General features: G+C 46.4%; 1 protein-coding gene across 3 annotated transcripts in view; it reads right to left on the bottom strand.

The window, feature by feature from the left end:
• Window positions 1-21,230, bottom strand: part of LOC105481108 (erythrocyte membrane protein band 4.1 like 4B) — a 150,821-nt gene that overhangs the window by 99,053 nt on the left and 30,538 nt on the right. For all 3 annotated transcript variants that reach the window (XM_011740401.2, XM_071078125.1, XM_071078126.1), the window contains exon 2: window positions 10,302-10,406. In XM_011740401.2, the coding sequence (XP_011738703.2) occupies window positions 10,302-10,406 (105 nt within the window). The remainder of the gene's footprint in view (window positions 1-10,301; window positions 10,407-21,230) is intronic.

The raw sequence follows: 21,230 nt of genomic DNA on the forward strand, positions 1-21,230 counted from the left end.
AGCCACTTAACTTCCACGGAGAACTGCATTTAGGAGTATTCTACTGAGCACCTCTGTGCAGACGTCAGCTCCTGGAGGCCAGGGACCGGGCACTTAAATGTGACTGTTTCCTGTGCCAAGTACAAGGTATGGCACCCAGAAGGCCCCTATTAGATTCTTGAGAAATAAATATTAAATATAAATTATTTTTTAAAGTGAGGCAAGTAGGGACAGTTCCCATCACTTTATGTGGACCTAATGCATGCTGAAACTTCCCTGCTAGCAAGACAGCTGGGGTGATACAAGCAGAGTGGGCTTCTCACGAGTTACTCAGAGTCAGAGGCCATTCTGCTGACTGCCAATGGGCTTTCAGACACACTTGCGCCCTGCACAGTATAATAATGAGGAGGGGCAGGACTCCACCTAGACAGTGTACTCCACACCTAACCAAAGAGGCCATTATGACTGTGTGGGAGGAGGGGGATAAGGAAACACAAAAGCGAATAACAGATGATTTATAACACAATAAACTGGGGGCAGTGCAATGGGAGAACGTGGGTTGTGGGGCTTTTGTCATCTCCACTCCTGGCTAGGTAGCCATGTAATGTCACCACAGCAGGATGCGTATCTCAGACGCACATGTGCAGGATGCTTTATCTCATTGTTAATAGCTTTGAATTGGAAAGGACCTAAATGTCCATCAACAGAGATGGATTAGAAAATGGCTCATCCATATAATGAAATACTATTTAAAACTGATGTAGGCCTGTATTTATTGATGTGGCAAGAGATCCACAGCACAATGTTACATGAGAAAAAAAAAATCCGGTGGAATCTCATTTGTATAAAATTATTATTTTCTATCTAGATATGTCCAGAAGGAATTGTAGAGGTTATTTTTGGACGGTGGGGCTATGAATGCCATTTACTTTCTTTTTACCTTGCTGCATAATTGTTTATTTTAATGAGAATATTATTTTTAGGGGTTGGGCTGCGTTGTCACGTCCATATTCATTTGTTGTTTTATGAGTTCACCTCATTAGAATTAGATGCTGCTAGTGCCCTCCAACAAGCTGAAAACCCTCAACTTTGGCCCCTGGAGGGGGCTGATACAGACTTGATTTAAGCCTAATATTTACTTTCCTACCAAGTAACATGCTAATGGCTATGACTAAACCTGTTCTTCTCACTTTCAAAAGAATTCACCACTCATCCCCTAGTCTAATTAGCCCATATGAGGCTTATCGCTTAAAGAAGCTTGTTCCATTTCTTTCCTTTCTTAAGTCTCCTCACCACTATTTTGAGTAGAACAAGCTGAGGCCTCCCTTTCCTCTTCCTCTACTGTCAAAGTCTCATCTTCAGCCAAGTCCAACTTGTGCAGTCTCCCCAGCTGTGCTTTTCCATCCTGGCTGTGTATTAGTATTACCATCACTTGAGGAACTTTGAAAAAGTCAAAACTCAGGTCCTACCCAAGACTCATTAAACAGAATCTCAGAGCATCAGTTTTCATAAATGCTTCCAGTGTGCCCGTTAAATATTTAGTACTGACATTTTCCACATCCTCTCCTACCCAGGAAGAGGCTCTGATGATCTTGGAGATCTTGAAACATCCACAGCCCCTTCTTGAAACTGCTGTTTGGGCTGAGCAAAATCTCAAGCAATTTCAGGTTTTACAGGCTAGTCCAAGAGGTGAAACGGCCAAACATCTGTGGCTGGTGTGCATTCACGGGTAGACCACAGCCAGATGCTGGTACGGGGCGGCTGACTGCTTTGCCCTCTGGCCACACTGCAAAAGGCACCCCCTCAGCCATTGTAGGCTGGGCTCCATCCTTTCTGCTCAGCCACAGAGTCCTGCCCAAAGCAGGACCTGCCAGGATAGACACCTGTGAAAAGTCTGGGGCTAGTGAAGCTGAGAATGGAATCAGAAACGGCTTCCTCATTTTAAAAGCTCCTTGACCCCTTGATGATGGGATCAGGTTTTGCTTGCCTGCATCAGAGGCAATAAGAAACCCAGTCACAATCCTAAAATGAAAGATGACAAAACCTATCTTGTATCCAACCAGTTCAAAATGATCTGACTTTCTTCTTAGCTGCAGGGGCCTTTGAGACTCTGATCACTCGTATTTTATCCCACAAGACCGCCTTGTGACTTGAACACTGGGGCAATGAAAGCCCAACGTGGCATTTAGTAAACTGTATCCTATGCTCGGCTTTGAGGACAGTATTCAGCAGCAGCGGGACCTGTCTCAGATGTTCACCTGTGGCCTGGCTAAATATAGCCATGCTGCCTGTGGGTAAACGCCAAGGCAAATGGCTCCGGCCCTCTTAGCAGACCATTAAACCAGTCACTGGAAACAGACAGGTGCATTTCTGAGTTCAAATAGCAGGACATTTTACTCAAATACTCTAACGGGTGCTAGAAAGGTGGTTTCTAATCTGAATTTCTTATCCAAGTCCATCTGGCAAAATCCTTTCCAAAAATCAAGATGTGCGAGATGATCTTGGCAAGGCCCATCTGTTCTAATAGTACCTCAATTCTGGAAATATGACACCCATAAGGCTGGTTGTAGAATGTAATCATCTCAAATCTACATGGGAGCAGTGGAACTACAAGGCCTCAGAGCAGCTCAGGAGTTGAACAGCATCTAACAACTCTCTGCCGGAACATCTCCTGAGCCTTCACCATTGAGTCTGAGTGATGAAACTCATAATAGGATTTCTAGTACCTGCAAATTTTCTTGGCTTATAAAGAGCACCTAAGTCAGGCACGGTGGCTCACACCTGTAATCTCAACAATTTGAGAGGTTGAGGCAGAAGGATCATTTGAGCCCAGGAGTTCAAGATCAGCCTGGGCAACATAGCAAGACCTCATCTCTACAAATTTTTCTTTCTTTTTAAAATAGCCAGGCATGGTGGCATACGTCTGTAGTCCCAGCTACTGAGGAGGCTGAGGTGGGAGAATCGCTTGAGCCCAGGAGATCAAAGCCGCAATAAGCTATGATCACACTACTGCACTCCAGCCTGGGTGACGACAAGACCCTATGTATTTTAAAAATAGGCCAGGCGTGATGGTGCACGTCTGTAATCCCAGTACTTTGGGAGGCCAAGGCAGGTGGATCACCTGAAGTCAAGAGTTCAAGGCCAGCCTGGACAACATGGTAAAATCCCATCTCTGTTAAAAATACAAAAATTAGCTGGGCATGGTGGCGCATACCCATAGGAGAGTCCCTTGAACCAGGGAGGCAGAGGTTGCAGTGAGCCGAGCTGCACTCCAGCCTGAGTGATAGAGTAAGACCCTGTCTCAAATAAATAAATAAATATATAAATTTATATATATATATAGTTTGTGTTTAAACTAGAGCTGAAAGGAATCTGAAGAGATAATCAAATTGTACCCAAAGGATGAAAAGAGGAACAAGGGGATGAATGCCTTTGGAGTTTACTGTATCACATCCATCCTCTGACTAAGGCTGGGGTGTGGGAGGTGCAGCCCTGAAAAGAAGCAGAGCTGGAATTCAAACTCACAGCCCTGTCAGTGTCAGCATCCAGTACTCCAGGTTTCCACACCACAGACTAGCTTAAAGTGCCTTCTCTGCCTATGGGGGGATCTTTCCTGCTCCCCATGATGACAAAGCCCTACAAACTCACTTAACACCAGCTACCTGCTGGTGTGAGATGATTTCCTTGGAATCATCTAAATCAGTGGTGGAGACCCCTTTAGCAGCTTGCCATTCAGTACCAGTATTTGCACATGGGCAGGAAAACACTCGGCCTGCCTCCTAGCATTCAGACACAGGCTGCAGAGAGGCCTGTGGCATTTTCTTTTTTTTTTTTTCTTTTCGAGACAGAGTCTCGCTCTGTCACCCAGGCTGGAGTGCAGTGGCATGATCTCAGCTCACTGCAACCTCTGCCTCCTGGGTTCAAGTGATTCTCCTGCCTCAGCCTCCCATGTAGCTGGGGTTATAGGCATGTGCCACCACGCCTGGCTAATTTTTATATTTTTAATAGAGACAGGATTTTGCCATGTTGGCCAGTCTGGTCTTGAACTCCTGACCTCAGGTGATCCACCTGCCTCGGCCTCCCAAAATGCTGGGATTACAGATATGAGCCACCACACCAGGCCCTCTGGCATTTCTTGAGCCCGGTTTACATTTCTTTGGACCACCATGCAAGGAGGCAGAAGATCAGGGTTCAAGTCGCAGCTCTGCCACTCACCTGATGTGTGGCCACAAGCAAGCCCACCAGCCCCCAGCCAGCCCACCTCACAGAGCCTCAGCTTCAGCCCCTGTGAACAGAACTATCCCCTAAGCACTGTCTATGGAAACCGCACTGAACCAAATGGGTGGAAGGAAGGGGTTTTGTCTGATTTCCTGCAGTTGTAACACAGATTCTACTCTTAGCATTTAGGACTCTCCTATGTCCCCTCCAGGTATACCTAGTAGTCACTCTTTTCTTCTTATAATTACATCTGAGATGGCAAGAGCACCCAATAGTGTCCACACAAGTGGCAAATGTGACGACATTCAGAACAACCATTAAAGCAAAGCCAAAGGAGCCGCACGAGTCCCTTTAGCGGCCACTGAACCCTCCCAGCAGGCGCCATATCTATGTTCCAGCCTCACTATGCAGCCCTGCACCTCTCATTGCCAGATTCTATGCTAAAAAGGCCAGAGGACACACATCTGACAAGACTTGAGACAAAGGTCAAAATCATCTCTTTTGGATTCCTTACTGCAAAATGTACCATCAGAAAAAGCTCCCTTTTCATGTTGAAAAGCGGCTTAAGGAAGGACTTAATGGTGGCCACATCTACCCTCCAGGACACCCACTCCCAAGAGAAGAAGGGAGGCTCCTGTTTGGTGGGGCTGTTATTACCACTGCCCAAAATCCCTGCCCCTCCTCTGCCTGGCAAAGTCCTCTCATTCTCTGTGGCCCACATCTGTTCACCCTTCCTCTTGGATATCTTGTTCATTTTATCAATAATATGTAGACAATCCCTCCTCTAGACACAGAGGAACCTTTACACTGGTCCTTTAGAGGACTGAATACACTGTAGTTCAGGGGATCACTTGTCTGTGTCTCCCAACAGAATGTGGCAGGCAGGGACAACATCCAGCTCATTTGTGCAACCATAGAGCTCAGCATTGAGTGAGCTCCAAGTCAAAGTTGGCTGAATGGTACTGACTGAACCTTCCCTTTCTTGCTTCTATATACATATGTACGCATGAAGCAAGTGCATATCAGAGTCATATAGCCAAGTGGAAAGTACTGGACTTTGGAATGAGACCAAGTTCTGAATCCTGGCTTTAACCTTTACAACATTCTTAGGAACACTAGTGTCTCTGAGCCTCAGCTTCATCATCGGTAAAATGGTTCTGTTTTATGGCCTACTTTATAGACCAGTGGATGAATGTTAAACAAGAGTTACACAAAGACTGCAGTTCAGTGCCGGGCTCAGGGCGAGAACTGGGTAAACAGCCCTTATCGTGATCGGGCAGTGGGAAAGTGAGACTGTGCAGGCCTGGGCCCTTGGCTCTCAGAAGCAAGCTTTGATACGTAAACACAGACTCCCAGCCCCTGCTTTGAGCTGTACCAAAGTGAAATCTGCAGAGTGGGTTCCTGGATGGCCTCCTGTTTTGACATGGAAAAGGGAAACAGGAGGTCCTAGTCCCAACTGCTAAAAATAGGTGATATCAATAGGCTTTGACAGTTGCTTCAGGGCTGGGCAGGGCACTATGGAAACCAGGCCTGGCTCTTTTCAGGGAGCTGGGGATATAAGCTGGGTATGCAGAGCGCCATGCCAAGAGCCCTGCAGCTGCCAACCCTCTGATCTGCATGTCAGGGGCTGGGTGGGAACACCAGTGCTTGAAGGAGGCTCAATTATGGGGCAATAAGCCAATAGCCAAGTGAACCATTCCCTTCCAGGTCCATCTATTACCCTACTGTCCGCAGAAACACCTCCTATGACATCCAATCACCTCCCAGGTCCTGTGAAAATCAATGACCCCAAAAGCCATCTCAGCAGGCTCTCCCCAAAGCCTCTTGTTTAAATTGGCTACGGCTTCTCCCACAGGCAATGCGGGCCTTACGGGTTCCGATCAACTAACGGTACCTTTTTAGCAGGCTCACCCCGGGGGGAGTGACGACTTCTGGTCCCCCTCACACTGCCCAGCTACAAAGAGGAGACCCATACCCATGTCCCGGTTACAAAAATTTTTCTCCTCCATTAATTCTCTGAGCTCCTCAAATTCCCCATGAAATAGATGTTATTACGCCACTTTACAGCTAGGAAACTGAGGCTCAAGAGTACGGTGTACTAGAAAGAGCACATAGACTTGAAATGGCAAAACTTGAATTTGAGTCCAAGCTGTGCTATTCACTAAGTGACTTGCCAAGGTCTAAGGGCTTTGGTTTCACCATCTAGAAGATGGTAAAAGAAAGATCTAGAAAGATTTGACAAATGCCTCTCCTCAGGTTCTTTCTGGGGCTAAAAAAGGTTCTAGATTATGTGCCTTGTCCCCAAGAATCACCAAGTTAAGAGGAGGAGGTCCTAAGTCTTAGGATCTAATTTTAAAGTTTTATATATATATAATCTATATATATATACACACATAATATGTGTGTGTGTATATGTATGTATATACACACACACACACATATATATATATATACACACACACACACACTCACTTAACAAACCCAAGGCCAAACAGTCAAATGGCCACAGAAGGCAAAATAAGATTCGCATAGAAGAAAAAACACTTTGGGAGTTCAGGACACGATTCCTGAAGGGTGAGGGGGGGTCATCTGAGATGGTCTTGAAGGATGGCTTTAGTTTAAACAGGTGAGAAACAGCAGAAGGAGAACAGCACAGGCAAAGGCACAGAGGTAAGGGCAGGCATCATCAGACCCAGCCTGTAAGGAGTCCAGCTCAGAAAGCAACGACGGGAATGACTACAGGGTCCTGGGAGCTGCTGCTGCCACACAGCTCTTGCATTCTCAGAGCTGGAGGCAGATGAGGACCCCTGCCCTCCGACCTGCTTTTGCCTCACGTTCGTAGAGTTGGATGCTGGAAAGGCCTGAGAGCCTGAGCATCTGCAGGTGTCTGGCCTGGGAAAGCCGCCTGTATCCCGCTGTGAACACCCCTCCTGCTGCACCGTGACAGGGCACTGGCAGGCAGGAAAGCCTGCCAGCCAAGTCAGCAGAGGCTCATGGCAAAGGCCTTCATAATGGAGTCACAGACTTGGCTTTCTGGGAATCTGAGTGGCTAATGAGGGGTCACTGGGGATGAGGACATGCTGCCAAGGCAACAGGCATAGGTTCTAATGGCAGAAATGAAAGATACCTTCTCCTTTCTAACTAGAGAAGGCATTTGGAGCAGACATGCCAACCTCCCCTTTAGACTCAGAATGACTGAACATCAGAATTGTAACTTTTCTTGGAGAACAGGTCCAAGTACCCCATTTTACAGATGAGGAAACAGAGGCCAGAGGAGCAAGGCAGCCTATCTAAAGCCTACCAAATGAGTCAGAGGCAGAGCCAGGAACGAGGTCCAGTCTGACTTCTAGTCCAGGGCCATAGATATTCTGAAGCCAAAAATACCATATGCTTTAAGACACACAGGAGAAGGCAGAATCAAGAAGAGTTCCAGGGAAGAAGAGGGCTGGAGAGTGGCAGATGCTGGAAACAGGTGGAGGATGCTGGGGACAGAGAGAACTCTAAATGTGGCATTCAGGAAGCAAGTGGAAATAGGACTGCCGCTGCAGGTGTAGAGAGTTGATGGAGAAGTAGGCATGCTCTCTTCACGTAAGGCCAAAAAAAAAAAAAAAAAAAAAAAAGATGGACAGAATTGGAGGTGTAGGGGAAGAAAATTCAAGGAGTTTTAGCTGAACAACCGCAGTCTTCTCAGCAGGTGAGGCAACTGCTGGAACAAAGTCTCCGTGGGGACTGGACTAAAGGTCGGTGCTTAGATCCAGACATGGACCTGTCGGGTGGCCAAGAGTCAATCTGGGGCTACTGAGGCTCAGGGAGCAGCTCGGGGGCTTGGACTCTGCTGAACCTGTGATCGGTGCTGATGCCAGAAGGCACAGACTGTAGCTCTCTCCAGCAACGCCTGGCAGGCTGGGACAAGCCGCAGAGGAAACAGATGGGCCTGCGTGTCAAGGGGAGGCCAGGGGACAGTCACAGGGGCAGGAGAATCAAAGGCCAAGTGAGGACACAGGTGAGGTGCCCTAGGCCTGGCTCGGGCTGGGAGGAAGGCCAGCGCAGGAGGAGGCTGGGAGGGAAGAAAGGGCAGAAGGAGACCACTGTGGGCCAAGCCCAGAGGGAGAGGAACTGGGAAAATGGAAGGAATCAAGGGAAGTTGTCCTGGAATGGGGACTGGCAGAATTCTAGATCCTGGAGTGTGGGTGGTGACAGGACCCATGGGAATCTATGAGGGTCTTGTCAATCTGCTCGAATGAAGCCTAAATGACAGGAAACAGTGCCCAGAATATATAGGAGGGCCAGTAACTTCATTCCTAAGGCTACCCAGAGGAAGAGAAAATCTGAGACACCAAAGTCCTCGAGGGATGCGAAGGACAGTCATGAGGTCAGAGGGTAGGACACTGGTCGGCCCAACTTCATAGGAAGCAGAACTGGACTGAGAGGTGGAAAGGGAAAAGCTGTTCTGCTCTTCTCCCGGGCTGGGTGGGCGGAGTGAGAGTCTCTGGCTGAGAAGTGAGAAGGAACCAGGAGGGTTCGAGAAGGACACAGTTTGAGGAGGACACAGTTTGGGGGTGGGGTGGGGTGGCATAACAGGAAGTCCTGAAGATGCAGAAGAAGTGGCTGAGGTTGAGGGACACGTCTGCACAGGGACACCCAGTGGGAGTGTCCACTCCAGAGGCACTGTAGCCAGGATGCATTCCCATCCAGATTCCAATCTGTCACCTAAGGACTCAGCATCTCACAAACATTCTCCAGTAGACCTAATTCCCAGGCACCAATTTTGTACATCTTCACCTTACAAATGTCACATCTCACCTGACAACTTCCAGATACAATCAGGAAGTATCTGGTAAGTATCTTCCAGTAGACAGCCTTAACCATTATGAGGAGCTCCAGGTCTCCAGCTCAAACATCCTGACCAGGGAACCCAGCCTTCAATACACTGTCTAAAATAGTGCTTCCCCTTCCCCCCGGCTACCCCTTCCTCGCCTTTATTTTTCTTGACTCCTATTACCATCTGGCATATGACATATCTATGTGCACTGCTTTATCCGCAACGCTCAGCACAGGGCCCAGTGCATAATGGGCACTCCATAAATAGATTTAGATTGTCGAATAAATTATCTTTGAAACCCCAAGCTAGATTTTGCTGGGAAGGGGAACTATGAAGTCATTCCTGCTTTTAAAAAGAGTGGGTCTGAGCTGTGTGGAGTTCACTCATTCTAACATCTCCACTGTGAACAGTTCTGTCTCAGGCAAAGCAAGTGAAGAGCTGACCTAACACAGCCTCCTGGAACCTGCAAGATGGTTCCCGGCAACACCAAGACCTGCTCCGACCCCATCCACCCCCAACCCCACCAAGCCTGGCTGGCATTCAGCTCCATTCACAGCACCTGCTCTCCACCTAGGCAGACTCTGCAAGAAGATGGTGGCGCAGCTTCTTCTGCTGGTTAAAAACAAAAGCAGCACCATTAAAAGAGTTTCTTTCTTCTCTTTTTCCTTTTCTTTTTTTGGAGACAGGGTCTTACTCTGTCACCCAGGCTGGAATACAGCCACTAGGGAGGCTGAGGTGGCAGGATTGATTGAGCTCACTGCAGCCTTGATCATCCAGGTTCAATCGATCCTCCTACCTCAGCCTCCCTAGTAGCTGGGACTACAGGCACACACCACCATGCCTGGCTAATTTTTGTACTCTTTGTTGAGATGAGGTTTCGCCATGTTGCCCAGGCTGGTTTTGAACTCCTGGACTCAAGCAATCCACCTGCCTCAGTCTCCCAAAGTGCTGGGATTACAGGCATGAGACACTGCCCCCAGCCTAAAAGAACTTCTATAATGATGTTTCTTCTTTCTACCTTTTCTAGAAATGTGCTTACAATGCATCCCTAATTCATCCCATTCACATCCTCTCCTGGTTATTGGCCACCTCAAGGGTGAGGCATCCTACAGGCATTGTGACGCATGGCACTTGGGCACCACAACCACCATCCCAATGCCTGTTACTGGCACAGTATCACAGTTTTACTCCTGTTTTTCTCTACCCATTTCTAGCAACTGTGGATGTGCAATTAGCAATGAAAAGCCAATCTGTTCTGAAATGAATCAAAGCAATAACTTACCGCAACCTGGGCAGAATCGAGGAACTGGAGGCCAAAGTAATCTGTTTCCACAAGGTCCAAGTGATACACAATCTGATCAAACAAATCCTGGCCTTTGGCATGTTTCTGAAAGACAATTGGGAAGATGAAAAAACTTAGGGTGAGACAGCTAGATAAGAAAAAAAAAGGTTAAAAAAAACTCCACTTCTCTTTGTAAACTGCATACATGTCAGCACACACAAATTTTTAAATTAGTAATTAGTTTGATTATAAGTGTAATACAAACTCATGATTAAAGAAACTCAAATGCCACATAATAGCATAAAGTTAAGAATCTAGATAACCCTGTTAATCTCTTTTTACAAAAAGAATTTTTACAAAAAACCCTGCTAGTCTCTTTTTACAAAAAGAATACTTTTTGGATGAATACCTACATGGGAAGATAAGCTTTGCCAAAATCAGACATGCTTGAAGAAGGGTATAACAGGGCCTTACTCTAGCATAGTGAAAGCTGGGCTGTTTCTCAATGCAGGCAACCTTACTTAGGAAAGAAAGCTCATCCTCTGAAATCGGCTCTTCCAGCCTTCCGATTTCACAAAGTAGGTAACCAATTCTCAGGGACACCCAAAGACCTGCTGGAGGCCACAGGTCATGAACCAGGACTCAAACTCAAATTCCAGGTTCATGCCAAGGTTTTGACTATGTGGTATACACACGGGGCATGAGCACAAGAAAGCAGTCAGAGACACAAGGGGTCAAGTCCTGCATCTGCCACTTGACTTCGTACAAGTCACTCCTCCTAACGCTTCTATTCCTGACCCTGTAAAATGGGCCTCAGGATACCTGCTCTCCCCACCTCCCCTTGGGAAAACTGAGAGAGAGTTCGAATGAGAAACCATTGCAAGAGTACTAAAGTCTTTGACAAATGAAAAGGCTTCCTAAAAGTCACCCAAGCAGAGCAGACATGCTTCTCAGATAAAACGACATCATTGTCAATGAATCCGAACACAAACATGTTTAAATCTAAGTGCCATAATCACAAAGAAAAATAATAAACCCAGCTCCATACGATGACAACTCCTTATTGTGGAACTCCTTATTATGGAAACTGGTAAAGAAAGGGAAAGAATCCAGCACTGACTCTTCCTTTAACTGCAGCACTGGGTAACCTAAGAGTAGACGGCACCATATGCAAAAATTAATTCAAAGTGCATCAAAGACCTAAATGTAAGAGCTAAAACTATAAAACCCTCAGAATAAAACATAGGCATAAAGCCTCATGACTTTGAATTAGACAATGATTTCTTAGCTATGACACTAAAAGCACAAGCAACAAAAGAAAAAATAAACTGGACGTCATCAAAATGTGAGACTTTTTTTTTTTTTTTTTTTTTGCTTCAAAGGACATCGAGATGTGAAGAAAGCGCAGACAACCCAGATGGGAGAACACGTTTGCAAATCTAGACTTTTGATCTAGAATATATAAATAACTATTACAACTCAATAATAAAAACACAAATATCCAATTTAAAAATGGGCAGAGGTTATATATAGCTAGTTCCCCCCAAACATACAAATGGTCAATAAACACATGAAAAGATGCTCAGTATCACTAGTCATTAGGTAAATGCACATCAAAATTACAATCAAATACTACGTCACACTCACTAGGATGGCTATAACTAAAAAGGCCGGGCACAGTGGCTCATGCCTGTAATCCCAACAATTTGGGAGTCTGAGGCAGGCGCATCACTTGAGATCATCAGTTAGAGACCAGCCTGGCCAACATGGTGAAACCCCATCTCTACTAAAAATACAAAAATTACCAGGGTGTGGTGATGGGCACCTGTAATCCCAGCTATTCAGGAGGCTGAGGTGGGAGAATCACTTGAACTGGGGAGGTGAAGGTTGCAGTGAGCCGAGATTGTGCCACTGCACTCAGCCTGCGCGACAGAGCGAGACTCTGTCTCATAAATAAATAAATAAAAAGACAGATCATAACAAATGCTGGAGAAGTAGAAACCCTCATATACTGCTGACGGGAATGTAAAACTGTGCAGCCGCTTTGGAAAACAGCCTGGCAGTTCCACAAATGGCTAAACATAGAGTTCATTACCACATGACCTAGCAATTCTACTTCTAGGTAAGAGAAATGAAAACATATGTTCATGTAAAAACTTGTAACAAATGCTCACAGCAGTATTATTTATCATATTCAAAAGTAGAAACAACCCAAATATCTATCAATTGATGAATGGCTCAACAAAACGCAGTATAACTGTACAATGGAATATCACTTGGCCGTAAAAAAGAATGCAGTGCTGATACGCGCTTCCACATGGACGGGCCTAGAAAACATTATGCTGAGTGAAAGAAGCCAGATACCAAGAGCCACCACACATCGGATGATCTGTTTATAAGAAACCTCCAAAGTAGGGAAATCTATAGAGCCAGAAATTAGATAAGTGGGTGCTTCGGGCAGAGGGGTTTGGGGGATGAGAGCTAAGGAGAGTACGGTTATTTGTGAGGGGGAAGGGAGATTTAAATGAAATGTTCTAAAATTGGTTGTGGTGACAGCTGCACAACTCTGTGAATATACTAAGAGCTGCTGGATTGTACACTTTAGATAGGCAAACTGTATGACATGTGAATCTAAATAAAGCTTTTAAAAACAGTAGGTCGGTGGAGTTTTTCTTTATTGAAGTATTTCAACAAATAAATGAAGAAGAAATAACAGAACTGCAATATCATTACTTTGCAACCCCTAATGGGTGGTAGGCTCTAAGCACTGAACATCAGTGGCTACTAACATCACGACAGGAGACAACCAGACATTACGTACCTCCTGATAAGAACACCCCATCACCTAAGATGTAACCTTGCTCCCCAACCTCTCTCTCTGCAAGATTTGGCCTGTGAGAACCACTCAGGACAAATGATCTCATTTCTTTTTCTTTTTTTTTGAAATGGAGTTTCGCTCTTGTCGCCCAGGCTGGAGTGCAGTGGTGCAATCTTGACTCATTGCAACTTCTGCCTCCTGGATTCAAGCGATTCTCCAGCCTCAGCCTCCCGAGTGGCTGGGATTACAGGCATGCGCCACCAAGCCCAGCTAATTTTTGTATTTTTAGTAGAGGTGGGGTTTCACCATGTTGGCCAGGCTGGTCTCAAACTCCTGACCTCAAGTGATCTGCCCACCTTGGCTTCCCGAAGTGCTGGGATTAGAGGCGTGAGCCACTGCACCCAGCCAAATGATCCCATTTCTTTAGGAAAGAGAAGAGATAGAGGGGATATCTACAGATTTAAAGAGATGTAAAAGACATGTTTTTCTTTTTATTTTTTTTTGAGATGGAGTCTCGCTCTGTCGCCCAGGCTGGAGGGGCTGGAGTGCAGTGGCGCGATCTAGGCTCACTGCAAACTCCGCCTCCCACGTTCACGCCATTCTCCTGCCTCAGCCTCTGGAGTAGCTGGGACTACAGGCGCCCACCACACCTGGCTAATTTTTTGTATTTTTAATAGAGACGGGGTTTCACCGTGTTAGCCAGGATGATCTCGAACTCCTGACCTCGTGATCGGCCCGCCTCGGCCTCCCAAAGTGCTGGGATTACAGGCGTGAGCCACCACGCCCAGCTAAGACATGTTTTTCTTAAAGGCTAAATGAAACTGCGATGTATAAGGATGCACACTTGGGTGATAAAACTAGAGGAGAACAAGGAAGTGGCCACAATAAAGTCAGGTAATTGTTGATCTTGTGGCAAGGTTACACTAAGGGTTTCTGGGTGTTGGGCAGGGTTCTCCCCTGACTGTGTAGTGGTACCAGGATGTCTGCCTTCTCGTAACCCAGTAAACTGGGTACCTTTGTTTTCGTTGTGCAGCTGTATTTGTGTGACACACACAACAGCAATAACACAAAGTAAAAACAAAAAATGAAAACTGCACCATGGGATTACAGCCTTCAGGCTCTTTCCTTCCTCGATATACTCCGCCAAAGGCAACAGGTCAACAGAAGCAGAAGGCAGGATGTGCAACTGGAGAAAGGAGGCTGGGGGGATGAGACGGCCTCATCTCTCCACCACAGGGACGCAGAACTATGACACATCAACACTCCAGAATACTGCTCAGCCATTATAAAAGACAATTATGAATATGAGATAAAAAACAAGGAAAATGTTAACGACAATGTTAGGTAAACAGACTTTAAAGGAATAAGCAAGCTGTGATTACAACTAAATAAAAATACATATGTGTTATGTACATAGACTGCTTGATAAAAACAGGAAACTTGCTAAAATGAAAATAGTTGTACAGATGCTCCTTATGATGGGATTACATCTCAATAAACCTATTATAAGTTGTAAATGCACTTAAGGCCAGGCACGGTGGCGCATGCCTGTAATTTCAGTACTTCGGGAGGCTGAGGCTGGAGGATTGCTTGAGGCCAGGAGTTCGAGATCAGCCTGGGCAACAAAGCAAGACTCCATCTCTACAAAAAAGTAAAAACAACAACAACAAAATTAGTTGGGCATGGTGGCATGTATCTGTAGTCCTAGCTACTCAGGAGGCTGAGGCAGAAGGGTCTTCAACTTGAAGTTTGAGGTTGCAATAAGCTGCATTATACCACTGTACTCCAGCTTGGGTGACACAGCGACCTTGACTCAAAAAAAAAAAAAAAGAAAGAAAGAAAAGAAAAAATGCACTTAATACATCTAACCTATTGAACATCACAGCTTAACCCAGCCTACCTTAAATGTGCTCAGCAAAAATCATTGAATGAAAAGCCTATTGTGTAATAAAGTATTGAATATCTCACATAATTTATTGAATAACGTACTGAAAGTGAAAAACAGAATGGTCGCATAGGTACCCAAAGTATGGTTTCACTGAGTGCATTATTACTTTCACACCATCATAAAGCCACAGAATCCTTAGTTGAACCACTGTAAATTGGAAACCATCTACATTAGGACGGAGCACAGAGAAACCGCGGGTGGCTCTGTTCCCAAGTTTTTTTTTTTTGTTTTAGATAGGGTCTTGCTCTGTTGCCCAGGCTGGAGTGCAGTGGCAGGATCATAGTTCACTGTAGCCTTGAACTCCTGGGCTCAAAGGATCCCCTTGCCTCAGCCTCCCCAGTAGCTTGGATTATGGGCATACCCCAGCACATGGGCTAATTTTAAAATATTTTGTAGAGGCGGGGTCTTGCTATGTTGCCCACGCTGGTCTTAAAAGTGATCCACCTCGGCCTCCCAAAGCACTGGGATTGGAGGCGTGAGCCCCCGCGCCTGGCTTCTCCCCAGGTCTGAACAGTGATCTTCTGGCAGTTGTCAGAGACCAAATACAATTTCTTAAAAATCACCATTCTGGTACTTTTCCTTCTTGACCTTAACAACCTATCCTTTGGGTATTTTTTTCCCTATTACTATCCATCGCTACTGGCTCTACACAATACCTATTATCATGGCTCCAGTGCTTCATTAGAGAATCTGCTAGTGGGACAGAACTAGTTAAGAAACACTTTTAGAAGCAGGATGTGGCAGAAAAATTGGGCCAGGAGGAAGTAAGAAACCTGTGCTCTAGTCCCAGATGCACCACCAACTGCAACCCTTAAGCAATTCACAATTTCCCCAAATCCATATTGCCAACCCAGACTTACCCTGCAGCAGCAAATCTGCCATGGTGCCCTGAATACACAGGGCCACCAAAACTCAAATGGCCCCAAATCCAACCTGTTCCCCACCTGGGTCTCTCTGTTTTGGTTCCGGGCTGACCATCCCATCACTCACAGAGTATTAACTGACCATCACAGTTCTACTTATGCAAAATGAAGAGGGTTAGCCTAAGTTTCTGTCTAGGTCATTCCAAATCTCACTTTTCTGATGTTTCTAAAATGGCTCTTAGTGCAGAAGGGGCTCGAGGTGGAGGTTGGGGAAGGGATCTTTCGAGGGGTGGCAGGTCCCTCCTGCCATGCCAGACGCTCACTGAGCTGCCTCCAGGGTGGAAGATAGCAGGGGCTGGGGGATAGGTACCATCTTAACAACTCTGATGCCTTTTTTATATATCTGTAATTGCCCCCCCCATATGTCCCCTAAGTATGTTCTTTGTTTGCTACCTTCTGCTGGAAGAGATAATTCCTAACAGCCCTTTCCAGCTTCAAGAATAATCTGGTTGAATTATGAGGGCTGGAATGGAGGGGTCCTCCAAACAGGGGATCCCAGTGGGTTACCAGGTAGAATGAAGACAAGGTGATTGAGGTCACTGCCCTTGAAACCACCATCTCTCACTCCTCCCAGCCTGCAGTGTGCCCTCTCAAAACTAAGAAAGCTCCAGGTAACTTACTTTGCCTGCACTGCCAGCCTGGACACCTCACCTGGGGCAACTCCTACAATTCCACAAACTGCCATCTCAGGCTTAGCCCAAACATTCCGTCTTTCAGGAGCCTCCTCAACTCTACTCCCGCCCCCGGAGAAGTAAATGCTCCCTCCTCGGCATTCCTGTAAGCAGGTGTGTGCCTTAAGTATATACACACTCATCACACTGTACTGCAGCTGCCTGTGCTCCTGTGTCAGAATCCTACTTCTGACTGAGAGCGCTCACTCCCTGAGGACAGGGACCAGCTGTGTTCATCTGAGTACCCACATCTCTAGTCCCTCTATCCCCAAAGCACAGTGCATGGCTGGCACACAGCAGGAGCTCCATAAATGACTATTTTATGCAGGGGTGGGTGGGTGGGTGGATGGATGGATGGATGGATGTGAATGGAAGGATGGATAGCAGCGGGAGCGGGGTAAGGTCTGGGGCCAAGAAAGAGATGTTTTGGATGAGCCATGCTACAACACTGACAACAGACTGGTGATGCTCTACCAGCAGCAGGCCTAAAAAAGAGGATACACTCATTAAAATCTTTTCAAATTAAGTATTCCATGAACAAGCACTGAGGGAACCGTGTGCACTGCCAAGGCTGTTTACCTAAGCATAATTTTGTTGCCATTATGCAACGCACTGTCTAGTGGTTATAACAGAAGGTGGGTTACTGTGACAAGCCTGGAAAGCCACTTCTTGTTGCCTTATCGTTACCCAGGTCTCCCTCTCTGTGATGAATTCATCCACTTATTTAACAAATATTTGCTAACTGCTCATCAAGTCCCAACCACCACTCTGGGTGTTGCGGACGCAACTCACATTACTATGGGAACGTGAGCTCACGTTCACAATGGGAAGCTCACGTTCACTATGGGAAGCCCTATAGGAACTAAAGGAAGTTCTCTCTGAACAAGTACTTCTCGAGGGGCCAACTCATCCAAAACAGGGTTGAGACTCAAACCCAGAGATAGCAACGCCACTTCCCTCCCTGCCTTCTTAAGCAGAATGTACTGAATGTAACAGCTAAGTTGGGATCCCCATTCTGAAATGCAATAATGCTCCTTCCAGACTTGTATGGTGAGCTGTTCCCAAACACAGCAGCCTCCAGAGAGCTCCTACCTTTGAGTTCTTGCATCGATGTTTTCTAGTTTTTCTGCCAACACATTAACTTTTCACAAAGACCAGCAACTGGTGGTTTTGAGTCAGTCTATGCAGCAGCTCCTTCTGATGACATGAGCTAAAAATAACCCAGCTCATTAAAATCATGTGTAAAATAAGAGTACACAGTTGCCAGTGTAAGACTGGGGTGGGCAGGCAGCCAGCAGGAGAAGGGATGGACATTGGGATATCTTTGCTGGCCAGCCTGAGATTCTTATTTTGCTTATTCACTGGTTCCTAGCTGTGCTCCTGATAAGGGAGACTGCTGGACAGTTGATGTCTTAACCGCCCCCCAGAATAAATGAACTATCCTGACCTTCTTAGATAAGATGCTGCTGACAATGGTCTGACTGCAACCTGACCCAACTGCAACATTAACAGGTCAGATCTGGTCCTGGAAGAACAAAGAAGATAGACGCCAACTCACCCAAATCTCATCAGTCTCAATAGCGTAAGATGCCAGGCATCCCAGGCAAGTTTGAAAGGAGGAAAGAAGCTGTACGTGAGCATGCCAGTCGGATGTATACATCCTACTTGTGAACTGAATTGCAAAAGCACGGTGCCTATGCAGGCAAAGTGATCTCAGGGACCATCTCCTTGAGGGTAAACGTGGCTCTCCTCTATCTACCTGCCCCACATCCATCAGATGGGCGTGTCTTTCTTTTTTGAGACAGGGTCTTGTTCTGTTACCCAGGGTGGAGTACAGTGGTGCCATCACGGCTAACAGCAGCCTTGACCTCCTGGGCTTGAGCAGTCCTCCCACCTCAGCCTCCCAAGTAGCTGAGACCACAGGTGCACTCCACTATGGGGTCCCACTATGTTGCCTAGGCTGATCTTAAACTCCTGGGCTTAAGTGATCCTTCTACCTCGGCCTCCCAAAGTGCTGGGATTACAGGTGTGAGCCACCAATCCTGGCTGGTAAGTCTTTCTGTGGCCAGCTTTGGGAAGGCCTCTTCCCTTCCATCTCCATCACAGCTCAAGTCATGTGACTTTGTACCTGGACTACAGCAACAGGACCCCCAAGTGGTCCCATGCTACAGTTTGAATAATGGCGTCCCTCCACATTCAAACGTTGAAAACTAATATCCAGTGTGATGGTATGAAGAAGTGGGGCCTTCATGCCCCATCACTAGGGGTCTGCCCTCAGGAATGGGACTAGCACCTTTATAAAAGACATTGAAGCCAGCAGCCTTGCCCCTGCTGCTGCGTGAGGATGCAGCAACAGGGTGCTAGCCACGAGTACCTCACCAGCCACTGAATCTGCCGGCTCCTTGATCTCGGATATCCAGGCCCCAGAACTGTAAGAAAAAGTTTCTGGGCCAGGCATGGTGGCTCACGTCTATAATGCCAACACTTTGGGAGGCCACGGCAAGAGGATTGCTCGAGTCCAGGAGTTCCTGACCAACCTGGGCAAGACAGGGAAACCCCATCTCTACAGACAATAAAAAAAATTAGCGGGTGTGGTGGTATGTGCCTGTAATCCCAACTACTCAAGAGGCTGAGGTGGGAGAATCACTGGAGCCCAGGAGGTTGAGGCTGCAGTGAGCTGTTCATGCCACTGCACTCTAGCCTGGGTAACAGAGCAAGACCTTGTCAAAAAAAAAAAGAAAACAGAAAAAGAAAAACAAGGAAAAGAAGGAAAAAGAAAGGAACGAAAGAAAAGAAAGGAAAGAAAGTTTCTGTTGTTTATAATTAACCCAATCTAAGGTATTTGGTCACAGTGGCCCAGAAGGACTAAGACACCCACCCCGCAGTGGGCCCCTCCTGACGCCCATCTTCCCTGTGTTTGCCAGAATGCTCTTTCCGTAAACACAGCCCTTGTCTCAGTCACTTCTCTGCTCAAAAAACATCCACCAGGGAATGAAGTGCAGGTTCCTCAGCCTGGTGTCAGGGACTCTGCACCCACCAACCCTGCCCAACCTAATTCAAGTTTTATCCCTCAGAGGACCCTACATGTTCCCTGGGCTCTGGTCAAACTACGAAGCGTGTTGTTCTCCAAATACAAGGCCCACGCCCCCATGCACCGCAGGCCCCACCTCTCAGGCTTGGCTTGTGTCCTTCCTTTGCCTAGGATGCCCTTCTCCCGCACCCCCATTCCTTTCTCCACCTGCAGCAAGCCAGTCTCCAGGGCCAATTTCAAGTAACATTCTTCATTATTCAGCTTCCTTGTTGGCAGCACCCTGCCCTATTCAGATTTGCTTCTCTGCCAGCTGACATTCTGAGGCTCAATAAACATAAACACTAATGTTGATTAAGGAGAATCCTCAGTTCCTACAACAGTCTTCAAACAATTCACTTTTCAGAAGCCTGATCTGCCTGGTCCAAATCCGTCGGAATTCTCTGTAGCTGGCCAGGACCTGGATGCAGAACCCTGTTATTCCTGTCATCCCTTCCAGACCCCTCGTCTCTCCTAATGCACACTAAGACATTGATGTTTTGGAAGCCATATCCCACTGTGGTCTATCCTTGTGGCTAACAAAATGCTATGCCTTTTATGTACAAAATGCTAACAAGTCCTGGGTTAAAAAAACAACCAAAATAATTGTAATGATGGTTTCTAACCCCAAGTGCAGGCTTTGCATTTGTTCCAACTAAATTGCATCCTATTTAAATTGGCCTATGATCTATCCTATTAAAAACATTACAAGTCTCAGTTTGTCATTCCACTTATCAGTGATTGATCCCTGTTTTACAACACGTGGGAAATCTGCTAAGCAGGCCTGACGTGGGGACTGGTGGTGCTGGGGTATCTTTCTTTTCTTCTACAGTACCCAATGACACCTGTCCGATGGTAACTTCAACCGCGGGCATGACTGCACACAGTTGTACCACATGGGGCTGTGCCCTGGGACTCTGTGAGGCAGAAATGGTGGGTTGGAAACTAGTTCTACCACTTCTCTAGCAATATGACCATGGCCTTAGGCACCTCCAGGTCTTGGAGTACTCTCATCTGCCCTGTCACCCTTGCTAAATCATGCTAATAATGAAAACGCAAGATAGCAAATGAGCATACACTGTGCACTGTGGTGTTCCATACAAAGGAATTATTATGACTTTCATCGAAACCTATTTCTCCCACTTGTCCACAGGAATAACATGGTGTGCTTTTTGTCAGATGCTTAATAAAAATAGAGCTATGTGAAGTTTAGTAATTTCGCTGAAAGAAAAATCGAGGTTAGTCCAGTTTGAGGACTTTTGTAAACCCATGTTCATCTCTAGAGATCAATTCCTTCTTTTCCAAGTCCTTAAGCACCCCTAGTTTAAATCGCTGTTCCAGAGGTCCACCTGCGATCAGCAGTTGGCTTCCCAGCCAGCAGTTCCCAGAAGGCACCAACCTCAAGGCCTTTTTAGCTATTTCTAGGAAGTGTTGATTTCATGATTAGTTACCAGCTCTGCCCTCCCCCCAATAATCCGCCATTTTCTATAAGCCTTGGCAGG

The sequence above is a fragment of the Macaca nemestrina genome, chromosome 14, assembly GCF_043159975.1.
Source record: "Macaca nemestrina isolate mMacNem1 chromosome 14, mMacNem.hap1, whole genome shotgun sequence".
Taxonomy (NCBI): domain Eukaryota; kingdom Metazoa; phylum Chordata; class Mammalia; order Primates; family Cercopithecidae; genus Macaca; species Macaca nemestrina.